This window comes from Cygnus olor, chromosome 1, assembly GCF_009769625.2.
Source record: "Cygnus olor isolate bCygOlo1 chromosome 1, bCygOlo1.pri.v2, whole genome shotgun sequence".
Taxonomy (NCBI): Eukaryota; Metazoa; Chordata; class Aves; order Anseriformes; family Anatidae; genus Cygnus; species Cygnus olor.
The window spans coordinates 5951113-5966178 of record NC_049169.1 but is presented as its reverse complement, the minus strand read 5'-3'; the positions used below and the strand labels follow the sequence as shown (position 1 = coordinate 5966178).

At 41.4% G+C, this 15066-nt stretch overlaps 1 protein-coding gene across 6 annotated transcripts in view; it reads right to left on the bottom strand.

The window, feature by feature from the left end:
• The window catches only part of CELF2 (CUGBP Elav-like family member 2), a 455245-nt gene that overhangs the window by 369953 nt on the left and 70226 nt on the right, over positions 1 to 15066 (bottom strand). For 2 of the 6 annotated variants that reach the window (XM_040546912.1, XM_040546927.1), the window contains exon 1: positions 1998 to 2196. The exons of 1 other annotated variant lie outside the window; for it this stretch is intronic. In XM_040546912.1, coding sequence (XP_040402846.1) covers positions 1998 to 2050 — 53 coding nt within the window. In that variant the 5' untranslated portion in view covers positions 2051 to 2196. Of the gene's footprint in view, positions 1 to 1997; positions 2213 to 15066 lie in introns of those variants that run through there. 3 more of the 6 variants (XM_040546986.1, XM_040546982.1, XM_040546887.1) reach the window with 3 other exon arrangements.

The window sequence follows — 15066 nt, the reverse complement described above, 5'->3', positions numbered from 1 at the left end:
AATTTAATAAATCACAAGCCACGAGCTGCATGTTGACTTCCAACTATTTTTTTTTTTAAACTATCACTATCATTTTACTTATACTGAATAGTGCCTCTTCCCACCTTTTAACACTCTGCATCCTGCAGCTGATCTGTACAGAGTTGCTGCTGCAATCATGCACAGTAACTACATAAAGAAGTGTCCAGTAAATCAATTTAATCACATCCCTGACCTACCCTGTGTCTGTAAAGCTCTAATCTCCAGGTTCACACACAAAGTTAGGAAACTTCTGTCATACTGTAGGAAAGAGCACCAGGGAGATATTTCTGGTACAGTCATATAAACATGTCATTTTTCTAAGAAAACAGGATTCTTTGAGAGGGCAACAGTCTCTCCTCAAATCATCTCAACTTTCAAGTCCTTCATGTCATCCCTCCACTCAGCAAAAACCTGGTATCACCTGACTAGATCAGCAGAGGAATCAGAAGTTGTCTCAGAATGGGATAAACTTTTCAAAGAATTCCTAGAATAGCTTTTTCTGGCGCACACATGCAGCAGACAACACATATGGCACTCTGCAAAAGCACTTCCCTGGCATTCGCTCGGGATGACTCACAGGAGTCACTCCAGCTCAGATCACCCTAATATGACCACCCTTCCCTGATGCCATTCAGGCTGCTGAGCCTGCAGCACGCTAGCCTCTACACTGAAGTTTAGGAAGTCAAACAGAATCTAGTCACCATGAGCTGACAGTCCTAAATGACTTAACAACAACAAAAAATAAAATTAAAAAAATAATCAAGAACTAAACTTGCAGTAAAACTGCTTAGCCAATTCTCACACCACAGACAAGCATTAAGGATTTTAGTCCACATTGCTATGCACAGGCTCTCTGAAGATGAAATTTCAACTTATGAGAAAAGAAAGTTCAGCACTCTGCAAATATGAGGAAAAAAACTCATAATGTAAGTAGACTTTATGGTTTGACTTTTGAGGGGTTGTTTTTCAGCTCATGACACATTAAGCTATTAAAAATGTTGCAGCAAGAAGCTCACATATACTTTAACATTTTATATATTATAAAAAACAACAAAACAATTCACACACCTTCAAAAAATATTCACTTAAAAATAATAAAAAAACTTTATTAGGTGCAGCTTCATGTTTTGTATAACAGTTGAGGGAAATAAACTTTATATTTAACTAATTTTATAATTTAACCAACTACATTCACCACAGATGTTTCCAATGTTTTAGTGAAGTTTCTGTAAACCATCTGCAAACTTTTTACATGTCGAGATTCTCAATAGGCAAAGCTATGCAATTAGAACAGCATTAAACACGGACATTTGACACTGTAGAGTTTTAATATCTTCAGTAGGCAATAACAGTGGGTTCCCCCCCTTTCCTCCCCTCCCCTTATCATTTTTAGCGTTTCAAGTTACTGTTCTTCACTGTTCAAAGAATAAATAGTAGTACTGAAGGGAAAAATCAGTAACAACTTTTCAGTATCAAACACATGCCTTAAAGGGACAACAAATTGGAAGTTTCAAACCCAAAATGAAACGAGCACTTTTAAAAAAAATTTTGATTTTTATACCCCCACAAGCCTGTTTTCCCCAACTTTCACGCTGGTTTTTGCTCCCCTAAAGTTTCCCACCCATTCCCCTGCAAAGTACAGCGAGGAAAGCAGAGAGTTAATCCTGCAGTTTCAACTGGTGTGAGCCTTTACTATTAACTTGAATTTACAGAGCAATCTTAAAAAAAAAAAAAAAAAAAAAGAGTCCACACTTCCTCACTGCACTGTAACACCGAGAAGTATATTTTTAAAATCTCCCTCGGGTCTCTCTAAACATCTGCTTAAAGGTTTGCTGTATCTTAAAAGGGCTCTAATTACCAGAAACTCCTCTCTTACTTAAGCCCAGGGCTCACATTTCGATTATAACTCAAGTTCCAGTTAATTTAGGACTAAACCAAAAAACGCCTGTACCAAACAGAAGAAAACATAGGCCTACCTTAAAACTTTCCAGCCTTTCAGAGGATCCAAGTCAGAGATTATAGACACCATTGTATTAATAATAACAATAAAAATATTAATAATAACAAAAAAAGAAAACGGCAGGGCAGCCTAACCACAAAAGCAGCAAGTACTCTACTCAGTGTGGGAATGACAACAAACCCAGCACAGCTCTTCCTCCTTCTCAAGCTGATAAGCACTTGTCCCAGCTTCTCTCCACCCCCAAAATCAATCTTGTGCTATATTGCTTCACAGTCCCAGTTTCATTTCTCCACCACTACCTTTTAAAGCCCTTGTAATCTGCTCCAACTGATCAAATGTGACCTTTTTGTAGCCCACTTTATTCCAAGCACAGCCCTCAGTTAAATCTCTCTTTATTAACACCGTCCTTCTTGGCTTTCTTTTGGAACAAACACAGCTCAAGCTTGAAGCCTCCAGTCTTTGCCAGCAATCATTTACAGATTACTGCAAGCTGCAGTCTTCTCCTTTTGGGTATTTCTTCCACCTCTGAGGTTTGCTTTTATATTATTTTCTGGAAGTTGCTGGGGGGTCTCCCTTTCCCTATTCTGTGCAGGTTGGAGTTTGACACTTTTAAAGGAGAGACTTTCGAATTGCAACTCCTCTCCCACCCTTCCCTCCTCCCCTTGACTTCACCCCAATCTATACACACCCCCTTTCCCCCGCCTCCCGAAAAAGCAGTTCACAACCCTATGAATACAGCAATATCTTTCCCTCCCTCTCTCTCTCTGTCTTTCGAATCTAATAGACTTGATGGATTTGTAAGCTGAAGCTGTGACTGAAAGCAGTCTAATTTATAGCAAGAATACCATTATGGTAGAATAATAAAAAGCCTAATAACGCAAAGACAGATATAACCTTAAGATGTTTGAAAGAGAAGGTGTCTATAAAATTCCATTAAATCCATTTCTTCTTTTCGTTGCTACTTAAAAAATAAATAGTAAAGCACCCTCCAGATCACCATAGTGATCTGAAAAGTTGTGTAACTGCTCTGCTAGTGTCTGTTTATTCAGAAAAATCTACATGATTGGCTTCTTTTGTGTTATCATAACAGTTTTTGACATTGATTTCCCTGCTTTTGAATATTTCTCTTCTGCATTTTTTCCCTCTAAATATTTTCCATTCATCCTGTGAATGACTACATCCTCTCCTTGAGCTCAACTAATTTTGTGGGATTTCTGGAAATTCCTAAATTAAAATTCAAGGAAAAAAAAAAAAAAGGGCAAAACAGTGTCTTATAAAGTGTTCAGTCAGAACCAAACTACCCCAAACGACAGATACTTCCACTTTGCTATTTATAGAACAGGCATATGCTCCTAGTTCCTCCCTGCCATAGGTTCATTTTTTTAAAACAAAACAAAACAAAACAACAACAAAAAAAAACAACAGAAGTTAAAAGCAGCCCTTGTATGTTAAAATGAAGCCGTGATATGATGGTCATATAAAAATCTGGGAGTGTGTGACATCACACACTCATAGAAACATAACAAAGTGCGTAACAAAACATAATACGCTTTGGAGACTGCATTAAGTCTCCCACCACCATCTCCTTTTGGTGTGCTAGAACTTGAGCTGTGCTTTCAGGGCTCCCTTTGCTGCTGTATGCTGGTTTTGGCAGCCTGAACCTCCTCTTGCTGGTCTCCCCACGGTACAAAGGCAGCACAGAAGGTGACACTCCTCCAAAATGCCTTGTGACCATTTTGTCTGCCAGACAGTAGCCAGGAGATAGTGGTTAGATAGAAATGATCATTTTAAACTACTTAGAAAATGCCTCCTTTTGTTCAAAAGTCAATGCATCAATGGCCCTTTCTTTAGGAGGAATGTGCATTGAGTCCCCTCCTGCCTCTTTTCCTCTGGTGAAGTCCCTCACTAAGCATATGAGACCATATCAGCAGATTGATATAGCAAGCAAGGTCCCAGGTTCAGACATACGGATTTTATATCCTCCCCTGGGCAACAGCTTTGCTGTGTCTTGGAGGAGTGTGATAAGGATAAGGACATCAGGGACTGCTGATGGAGAGATTGCAGGTACAGATCTGGGGGTGGGAGGGTGGAGGAGAGTTTACAGATGCTCCACCTCTCTCTTAACAGCAGTTTGGCACAAGGTGATTTGGTCCACTTCTTCAAGGATAAACCTTTCAACACTATGGGGCCATATATTTATTTACCTACAGCAGGCGGGTTAGATGTTTGCCATGGAAAGTGAAATTCAGTTGCCACTTGTCATATGTTTCTTTGTGGAACTGCTGAAACCTTCATTTTCAGCTTGGGAAACAATTGAAACAGATTTCCCAGTGTTTCCTCCTTTCTTCCCAAAGTTTGTAAGCCATCATTACACAGGTTAACCCTTACTTGAGGCTGTGGAGGATGTAACTGGTTATAGTACCTTGCCTCTTCTCCTTCTTCAATGCCTTTCACAGAATCACAGAATTGTAGAGGTTGGAAGGGACCTTGAGAGATCATCAAGTCCAACAAACTTTCTTTCCCATTTGGTTGTTTTAGGGCCATGTTAATGTATTTTCCCATGTACACTTGTTATTGAATGTTTTCACTCAATGACCAGGCACCAGGCTCAAAGTAGCAAAGTCTCCAAGCAGTCTACAAACAAACAAACAAACAACAACAACAAAAAAAATTCCTTGTTTTATCACATCCCCTTGGGAAGTCTGGTTTGGGTCCTTGTCGCGTCTTATCCGGTTGCTGTTGCACATCAAGATGAGATGGGAGCAATGGTGTTCTACCTTTATACCCACTTAGGGATACAATGGTTTCAGTTTCTGTACTGGAGTAGGTGTGAGCTGCAAGGGTAAGAGGCCTTTACATCAAGGTTGGATGATTCTACACCCATAGCCTTCAAGGAGTAGACACGAGGTGAGACACAAGTTAGAGGACCACAGTTTCTCCTTGAGTAGGTGGAAAAAAGGCCAAGGGAAACATCTTGTCCCCTGTCACACACTTCAGGCCAGTGCCAAACCTGTCCAGAACTCCACTGAGATGCAATGTTTCTTATCCTGTTCACCCAGAAACTCAAAGAACTATCTCCATTTCAAGAATTTTCTCTCTAACAAACATATCTTATGCTTTCCATTTTCTTACCTTTCACTGCCATCCCACAGAAAACCCTTCATCATTTTCTTCCAATGTATCTCTATGCAAACAATAAATTAGGGATAAAGATTCTTATTGCTTTACCATTTGCAATCATTTATGGTTATTTTTATTGTTTTCAACTTAAATTTTTCATCCTTGGAAGGAAGGCCAGGTCTCCATTTTGCTGGACCTGGCTGGCATTTTGCCAGACTTTCTACAACATTGAAGAAAGCAACCATAAGCTTTCTAAAAATAAAACTAGAAGATTAAGTTTAGCACAGAGAAACTTGTGTCAGGCAATGGATTTTCCAAAACAGCCTCACGTATTTCATAGAGCATGTAGCTATAGTAGGAGAAAACAAATAAAACAGAAACAGAAACTCACTGTAAAATTGTTTTAACTCTTGTGCTTGGATTGCAGTACTCCCTCCCATCTTTTAGCTAAATATTTTTTCTGTTGTGGTTAAGGACTTTGTCTTCAAAACTTTTATTTTATTCTTTAAGTGAAGAAATTTCCTGTGATCTTTAGCTTGTTTGCCAAGAAACAGGCAGCACATCTGTGAAATATTACTTAGGCAAATTTATTACAGTTAGCCAGAAGGCAACAGCTCTGAAAATTTCCTCTACCTGCTGAAATCCAGCCTATTGTATAACTTGGGTCTTTCATGCCATAACAAGTCCCACCAGTGAGAGCTTTGCAGTTCTCGGTTTATATGATAAAGTACAAGCTTTCCAAGATCTTGAGTCATGTTAAAGTAAATATATGTATACTTTTGAAAATGGTATTCGTATATACACGCACATACACAAAAGGATCTCTAAGCAATGTCATCATCCTTAGTTTAGACAGCTGTGGAGTCAAAAAAGTTCCAGATCAGCCAGCTACAAACATTTGAAGGTCAAGTACAGGACAAAGCATTTAAAAAAGCATGAGCAATGATGGCTACTGAGCATTAGAAAGATGCTTTTATGTCACGAGATTTCTTTTTTAGCTGTTTCTTTATTACAAACTTATTGGGCTGAGGACTTCATGGAGTAGGGCAGGAAAATAAACCAAGTGTAGTAAGCAGTTTAGGCTGGTTATTTAATCCTCTTTCAAGGGTGTTATCTCATTCAAAAATATTTTAGGAGCCAAGGAAGGTCTGCCAAAGCACAACTTTTTGGTCAGGATACCCAACAGTCGGGTTATCAGGAAATAATAGGGAACTAAATAATAGTTAACATCTTCCCAACACATATTTTCCATTGCTCATCATCTCATCTCCATTGCTCTTTCATAAAAAGCAATATTACATTATTTGAAAGAAACACTGGTCTTGTACCAGGAAAACCTCATTGTCCCTGGGGAGGCTGTTGTTAAACAAAAGCTTATCTTTTAAAGAGTGGCCTCAAACTTCAGGGCTGCTGTTCTGGACTGATAAAGGCTCTTCTCCAGACTGTCTCATGCTGTCCCTCCCACCAGCACTGCCACCCCCCTGCCTCTCCTCCCAGTGCCTAATGCCTGGCCTTTTAAGCAATGTAGTGACTAATTGAAAATGCATTCCAGTGCTTTACAAGCAGCTTTTCCTTTCCTGCTGACCAGCCAAATGTTTTAAAGTTGCCAAGATATTGTTTAAACTTGGTAACTCAGGCACTTGTTCATGGCCTGGATGTGTGAAAAAATCTGTCTGAATTTAATAATTCTGTTGGAAAGAAAAAAAAAGTCCCACTGCTAGAACCGGTATGAGTAAATCCAAGTATTACAAATCTTTAAAGTGAGTCTATTTGTCTATTCTCCCCTGGTGAAATACATGATCTGGAAGACAAGAAATTGTAAGTCTTAAGTTTAAGAAATGCACAAAGTCATGCACCAGTGCTTGAACGCAACCAGAGAAAAAGCAGTTACAAGCAGGCATAAATCCAAATGACAATTGCCCTTTGGGAAAGAGTACTGTAACCGAAACACCCCAGAGACAGTCAGTAATCGCTGATTCACAGCCAGTCAATGGCCAGAGTCTGGGATTCAGGGCATCTTATCACACAGAGCAACTTAGAAGTTGGCTTCCTCCAGCAGCTGCAGAGATTTAAGGGGTTTGTTTCTTTGCTGAACAGCAGGCTTGATTGTACAAAGCCTGCGCTTTAGCAGTTAATCATTAATCTTAAATTACATAAATGTGTCTCATACTTATCGACTTCTCACTTTTACAAAGTCTACAGAGACAAACTTTCCAGAGATTTTTTTTTTTTTTTAATATGGATTGTGATTTTAATGGATTTTCAAGTACTTTCAGGTTTTGCTCATGACAAGTACTACAATAAAAAGCCTTATGAACAAAGATGTGTTTTGTGCTTATTCATCCAGCAGAAAATGACTATTACGGCATACTTTATTATGGGAGAAATGCTTTCCAGCCTCTCTGAAAAGACAGCCTTCCCCAAACTCCCGTCACCCTAATTGTTTTTAAGGTGTTCGTAGTTTACTTTAAACAGTATATGAGCCAAACATTTATGTCCTGTGCTAAATTTCTCTTTATTGGCTAGCAGGAGAGTTTCTTCATTCTGCAGATTCATAGGCAGAGCAAGAACACTTCTGTAGTCCAAGGCAGGGGTTGCCCTTCCTAACCCAAAGGAAAGAATGAAAGAAAAGAAAAGCTCCTTGTACTTGCCAGACATTTTCAAAAAGAGCTACTTGCACACCCCAATCTGCTCCTTTCATTCCATTCGGCGGAGTCATGGGTCAAATTTGGTACAGAGGAAAATAGCAGCCATTAACCCTTCTGGTGCCACAGTAGCCTGAAATGGCAAAGCTGACATTGTCTGTCTATTCATTTCCATTCTTTTGGTGTCAGGTCATACAGTGAGCAGCACCAAGAGGTAATTATGAATTCTTGTCAAAAGGTTATTGTTCAGGCTGCCTCCATAACACAGTCCGGAAAATAAATACTTCGGTAATGACCTTAATAAGTGCTTTGCTATGAAGGCCATGTTTTCACATGGACCACAGCTGCATTTATACAGACTGAATTCCATCTCATGCAGCGTTGAAGTATAAATCTCAGAGTAATTTAATTATGCCAAATGCATACTGTAAAATGTTTAGGGGAGGATTTCCAAAGACAAAAAGGACAACTAGTGCTCCCATATCCATGTGTTTTGAATAGACTCTTTAAACATTTACCTCTGGTTTTCTATCCATTGCAGGAGTCCAGAGAAAAGGAAAGTTATTGATAAGGGACTAGATGAAGATATTTAGCTAATTCCACTTAGTCTTCCTGACACTGAGAAAACTATTTTTTTTTTTTACATGTGTCCTACTTTCCCATCTGGGAGGGACAGATACCACCCTAGCAATTCACAGAGCAGAACATTAGGAACTTAGTAGAAGACAGAAAAATTGGCAGCTTTATGAAATTCCCTCCTTTCCAAGATTGTTTTAAGTCTAAATCAACTGAAATACTAGTTCGTCATTCAGTGTAAAAGAACATGATCTGTTGAGACAGATGGTTTCTACTACCTCAAAAATTTAAGAGTTGCTGTAGCTAAGTTAGAAACCCCTGAAGCTTTAAATAATGGTCACCTATACCATAGCCTTTACAAATAAAAAATAATTTCAAAGCTCCTAAGTCCTAGAGGGAAACAAGTGGAAAATAATGAAAGGGAATAATGATGAAATTAAGAAAATGTTAAAATAAATCTTTCATTTTTGAAATTTCATCCTTATGAAATGACAGTCAGGCATGTAATTTTGAAAGTACCAACCACAAACTCCTACCTTGTACATAGAGCTTCTATCCTTTAAACGGGGGGGGGGGGGGGGAAAGCGAGGGACGGAGAGGGGACGTCCCCAGTGACTGTATGCTTTGTTATTGACCTAAAGATGGTGACATGCAAGTAGGGAAAGAGAAAATGCTTTAGATGCCTGAGCAATCACATGTATATTTCATATGAAGGCATGGAAGAGCATCCTTTTTGCCTGTGTATGAACTGCATCAGCTCAGGCTGAGATTGTATTTGATGTTGGTCAGGATTCAAGATTTTCTGGATTCACTAGAGATGACACAGTTTCATCTTCCCTTCTTATTACAAAAGCAGGGAGATAGCTCAAAAAGGGAAAGACCACTTTTTGTCATAACAGCTGTCAGGAGATTTTTCTCTGCACAAAAACTAATTAAATGTCCTGAGTCTGGGCATGTAACTCTAATGGAGCCTTTGCATAAAGATGTTTATCTGTGTGCATACGTACAAGCATCTACAAATCCATGTACAGGTGTGTCATATATCCACACAGAGCACCATGGAGCACACTAAAATAATCTTTTGCTTTCCCTACGAAAAATACTCAGCATGCTATCCTTATGAAAGCAGTGCAAGAGAGGGTTTCATAGCAGTGTTATTTCATCACTAGAGGGTTGGAATTAAATTCAGGTCTAAAATGCAATTTATCCATTAAAAAAGTTACTAGAAAGTGATTTTCCTAATGAAGAGATAAACAGAGAAAGCTCTCCTCTTCTCTCCTCTCCTCTCTTCTCCTCTCCTCTCTCTTCTCCAATTATTTTCTCTTATCACATAAAAAAATATATTATATATGGAAAAAAAGTACTGTTTTTTTTTTCTTTCTATTTCTGAAGACTTCTCTTTTTAAATAAAGTGTCACATAAATGCTCATTCATTCCAATGCTGACTATTCCATTACTCCCTTAATCTCTTCATGCAAGTTTTATATCTTCAAAGCATTAATAACTAGGGTAGCCCAAATTAAATTATTTATATATACAGCCCATATTCACACATGTAGTTTGTTTACAAAATATCCTTTTCTTCTGTTCAAAAATATTCAAAATCTCATGTCACATTTTTCTTTCTGACCTCATCTTCAAAAGTCACTGTAGTGATTTTTCTACTAGACAAGATCTGGGCTGTGATTCCAATAAAGACAAGCACTGGTTCCCATGTTGAAAATAAAGCATTTTTATTACTTTTTAAACCTCAGGCATAAACATTCATTTCTTCATCTGAAAAAATCCAACCAATAAAGACTGCAAAAACAGTTAGATTAACAGAAACAACTTTCTAGAATGCTACACTGCCCTCTAGATAGTGGATGTCTTGAAAATTGCATTTTTTATGGTTTGGCACATAGAGCAAAAAGGAAAATATCCTTGTATTCTCATCTGGCAATTGGTATAGCCTCAGCAAACCAGTACTTCCCTGGAAGTTGCAGGAACTAAACATGGATGAGGTCTCGATGCCTGGGTTGGGCAGCTCTTGGGGTTCCCTTGGGAAATTCACATCACAGGCTCCTGGTGTGTCAGGCCAGAAGATATCAGTAGATCATCATGTACAGTTCCTTAGATTTCACTGTTTCCCCGTCTGACAGAACTTGAAGAGGACCAAATTGCAAATCATGTTCATCTGTTCCACATCAGTGAGGAAGATAGTCTCCATCTGAGATCAGGAGGGGAAGATACTGCTGTTTTTCATAACAATTTGTTCAAATACTTTGTATTTATTTGTTTTTCAGCTTGTCTATAAATGACAAATTCTAGCTGTTGCTAATTATTCCTTATCAAGTAGTTTGAAACAGCTTTTGAGGAGTCAGTATTTTCCTCTTGCAGAAACAGGTACCTAGACACTTTCCAGGCTACTTTCAGATTCTGAAAACTTCTTTTTTCTTTTTTTTTCTTTTTGATATCAGATTCTTAGAAAGTAAAGATTAATTGAACTAATCATGAACAGACCTAATTTTTCTGTGGAATGTTGTTTTTTTTTAGTCTCCAATGGAATATTTATTTGGCTCCAGAAATGAAAAAAAGGTTGAAATCTTCCCAAACAGACTGAATTCTACATTGCTAACTTAAAGAAAATGTTCTTTACTATTTGGTATATTTTTTTCTCACTCAAAGGATGTTTCCAGACAACCCTATTTTCAAAATCAGATGCTGCATCTAAAATTCGTGTTACTTTTATGATGTCAGTAGTGGGTTCAGGCTTCACGTTGACATTATTGATGACAAAACTGAGCCTAATACATCTTCAAAAATGCAATCTTCCAGCTGAGGCCTGCTTTGAGATGTTAATTGGCCTGTGCTCAATCCATTAAATTGTGTTTTGCTGGTAATGAAGAGTCATAATCTTCCCTAGATTGCCAAGGCGTATGAACAGTAGAACCTAGGAGTACCAAAGCTGTGTTGTTATTTTTTCCTTGTAATTTCATAAAAGAATGAAATGGATATTTTTGATGGAATTCCTGGTTTTCATGAATTACATTAATCAAAGTTTTTTCAGCCAAATATTCTGTATCTTTTTTGTATTTTCGCTTTGATTACAGATTTAGAAGCCTGTGGGTATGTGGGGCAGCACACCTGCCCTTCTTGAATCCAAATAACATTAACATGACCACAGTCTGGTAAACAATATCTCCCTTTCAGTGCAGATTAACTTGGTCTACACATTTAAAATGATCTATTCCTCTGAGATGTTTCTAGCAACCTAATATTTTAGTACATTTGAAACAAATGTCATCCTTAGATGATATGAGCAGATTATCCTTCTACATTTCAAATATGGAACCTATGTATTTATCACCTATGGGCTAGAAAAAACTATTGTCCACCTCTGTCTTTTCTGAGCTGCCATTAGTGACTTTAGTTAGTAATGACCTATACGAGGAGTTTACATCCAGATGGTACGAATACCACTGTTGGTCTGGAAAGCGCTTTAAAAGAGTGCTCAGCCCAGCACACACGAGTGATGCCATTTTATATCCCCACCCATATGTGCTGAAAGTTTGCCAGCTCTTGCTGAAGCAAATTCCTCCTTCCCAGTTCCCATCTGGCTGCTCTCCCCAGCTGTCAGAGGTCAGAACCATTTTAGTGAAACCACCTGAACTGATATGCGTGCCACAGTTCATTCTCATGTCTGACCAAAACTTGGCCACTCGGTGAGGTGATCATCTCTGGGGCAGACACGTTCTGCAGCGGAGCGGGGGATTGAGACAGGCAGGGCTTTTTTCTAGTATTGAGGCCACTTGAAGCAGCCGAGGGAGCTTCCAGGACCCGGCAGCCCTCGTGAGGGAGGCTGACGAGGCGTAGGCGGAGCCAGCAGTGCCCCCTCCCCGGCCGTTCAAAAGCAGCCCCTAGGGAGCGCGAGCGACTAGGGCGGGCAAACAGGGCTGGCACGTCAGAAGGGCATGGTGTGGCAGTTCGTGCAGGCAGTTCATGCAGGCAGGGCGAGCAGGGAGGGCCCCTCACCGCTTTTTTGCAGCGGTCTTTCCCTTCGGTACTTGTAACCTGCTTGCGAGCAACCTGGCCATGGTATCAACCAGGCAGAAAACCATGGCCTCCGCATCTCTTGCGGCCTCTCCAGCCACAGTCACCGATGTGACTACTCAGACGGAGGGCTTGGGGAAAGACACCGCCGTCCAGGTCTTGGGCTGCAGGCTGTGCCCGAGTCTTCTGTCGGTATCCGACAGCAGCAGCGAGGGTTATGCCTGTGGGAGGTGTGCCCAGATTGAAGAGCTGCTCAGCCAGGTAGTGGAGCTTTGGGAGGAGGTGAGCAGACTCAGGAGCATCAGGGAGTCAGAGAGGGAAATTGACTGGTGGAGGTGTACTCTACCCTCTCTGACACAGATTCACAAGCCTGCCACAGCACAGGTGTCTCCTGCTATGCAGAAGACAAAAGTTCCCTCATCCCACCAGGCAGTAGGAGGAGACCTAGGCCAAGGGGAGGAATGGAGGCAGGTTCCTGTTCGGGGTGGTAGGTGAACCCTGTCCCTGCCCGCCTCACCTTCCCATCTACCGTTATATAACAGGTATGAGGGTGTAGAACATGACAGTCAGAACAACAAAGTAGACGAAAGCCCGTCCCAGTTGGAGAGGATGCCCAAGGCAAGGCAACCTTCCCCCCGCATTGCTACATCATCTGTCAAAAAAGAAAGAAGGGTTATTGTCATGGGGGACTCCCTTTTGAAAGGGACAGAGGGCCTGATATGCCGACCAGACCCAACCCGCAGGAAAGTCTGTTGCTTCCCTGGGGCTCAGGTGAGAGACTTTGCTAAGAAAGTCAAGCGCCTGGTATGGCCCACTGACTACTACCTGCTATTGGTCTTTCAGGCTGGTAATGACGAGGTAGCAACGAGAAGTCCGAGAGCGATCAAAAGGGACTTCAGGGCTTTGGGGCGACTAAAAGGATCAGGGGCACAGGCTGTGTTTGCCTCTGTCCTTCCGATAGGGGGGATTGATGCTGACAAGCAGACTCATCACATTAACACGTGGCTTTGGGACTGGTGCAGCCGGCAGAACTTTGGGTTTTTCAATCATGGGAAGGTCTACGCGACACCGGGCCTGCTGGCATCACATGGGATGCGCCTCTCTCAGAGAGGGGTGAGGATTTTTGCTCAGGAGTTGGCAGGGCTGATAGATAGGGCTTTAAACTAGAGTCAAAGGGGGAAGGGGATAAAACCAGGCACGCCGGTGATTAGCTAAGGGATGGTGCGCTAGAATCAGAGGGACTGTGTGCTAGTGAGGCCCTTCGGTCAGCTACACAAGGTGCTGCATGTAGGGAGGTGCATTTGAAGTGCGTCTATACAAACACACACAGTATGAGGAATAAAATAGATAAGCTAGAAGTCTTAGCCCAGTCCCACAGCTACGACATCATTGGCATAAGCGAAACCTAGTGGGATGCTTGCTGTGGCTGGTGTGTTGCAATAGATGGTTACAGGCTCTTCAGGAGGGACAGGCAGGTTAGGCGAGGTGGCGGGGTGGCGATGTATGTGAAGCATGGGCTGGACTGTGTGGAACTTCACGTTGGCGATGGCAAAGTTGAGATTAGGGTAAGGATTAAGGGATGAACAAATAAAGGGGATGTCGTTGTGGGAATCTATTACAGACCACCTAGCCAGGACGACAACGCCGATGAATTATTCTTTGCAGAACTAAGAGATGCCTCGAGATCAACTCCCCTTGTCCTTATGGGAGATTTCAACTTGCCAGACGTCAACTGGGATCACCACACGGCTGACACGAGCAAGTCCAGGAGGTTCATAAAGCACCTAGATGATAAATTCTTGGTGCAGGTGCTAAGGGAACCAACTAGGAAAGGCGCCTTCCTAGATCTGTTGCTGGAGAACAGAGAGGGTCTTGTGGGAGACATGGCAATTGGTGGCTGTCTCGGTCATAGTGACCATGAAGTGGTTGAGTTTAGAATTTATGGTGACAGAAGGAAAACTGCCACCAAAACTTCAGCCCTGGATATGGGGAAAGCAGACTTCAGGCTGCTCAGGGAACTAGTCAGCAAGGTCCCCTTGGAAACTGCTTTTGAAGGCATTGGCGTCCATCAGTGCTGGTCAGTCTTTAAGCGCTGCCTCCTAAAAGCACAAGATCAGGCGATTCCAAAATATCGGAAGTCAGGCAGGCGGGGCAGAAGGCTGGCCTGGCTGACCAGGGATCTTCTACTGGAGCTTAGGCGAAAAAAGAAAGTGTACGGCTGCTGGAAGGAGGGTCAGGTGACGAGGAAGGAATACAGGGATGCTGCTCGTGTTTGTAGGGAGAAAATTCGCGTGGCCAAAAGCCCAACTAGAGTTGAAGCTGGCCATCTCTGTGAGAGACAATAAAAAAGTTTTTTTTAGATATGTGAACAGAAAAAGGAGAACCAAAGAAAACATAGGTCCACTACTTGATGGGGAAGGTCTCCTCACAGACAGTGACATAGGCAAAGCAGAGACATTTAATGCCTTCTTCGCCTCTGTCTTCAACACTGATGATGGGCTTCGGGACCCAGGGTGCCCTGAGCTGGAGGACCATGACGGTGGGAATGACAAACTCGCAATTGACCCTGAACGTGTGCGGGATTTGCTGCTCCACCTGGATCCATACAAGTCCATGGGTCCGGATGGGATTCATCCCAGGGTGCTTAAAGAGCTGGCTGACGTCATCGCGGGACCTCTCTCAATTATTTTTCAACAATCTTGGGAATCTGGA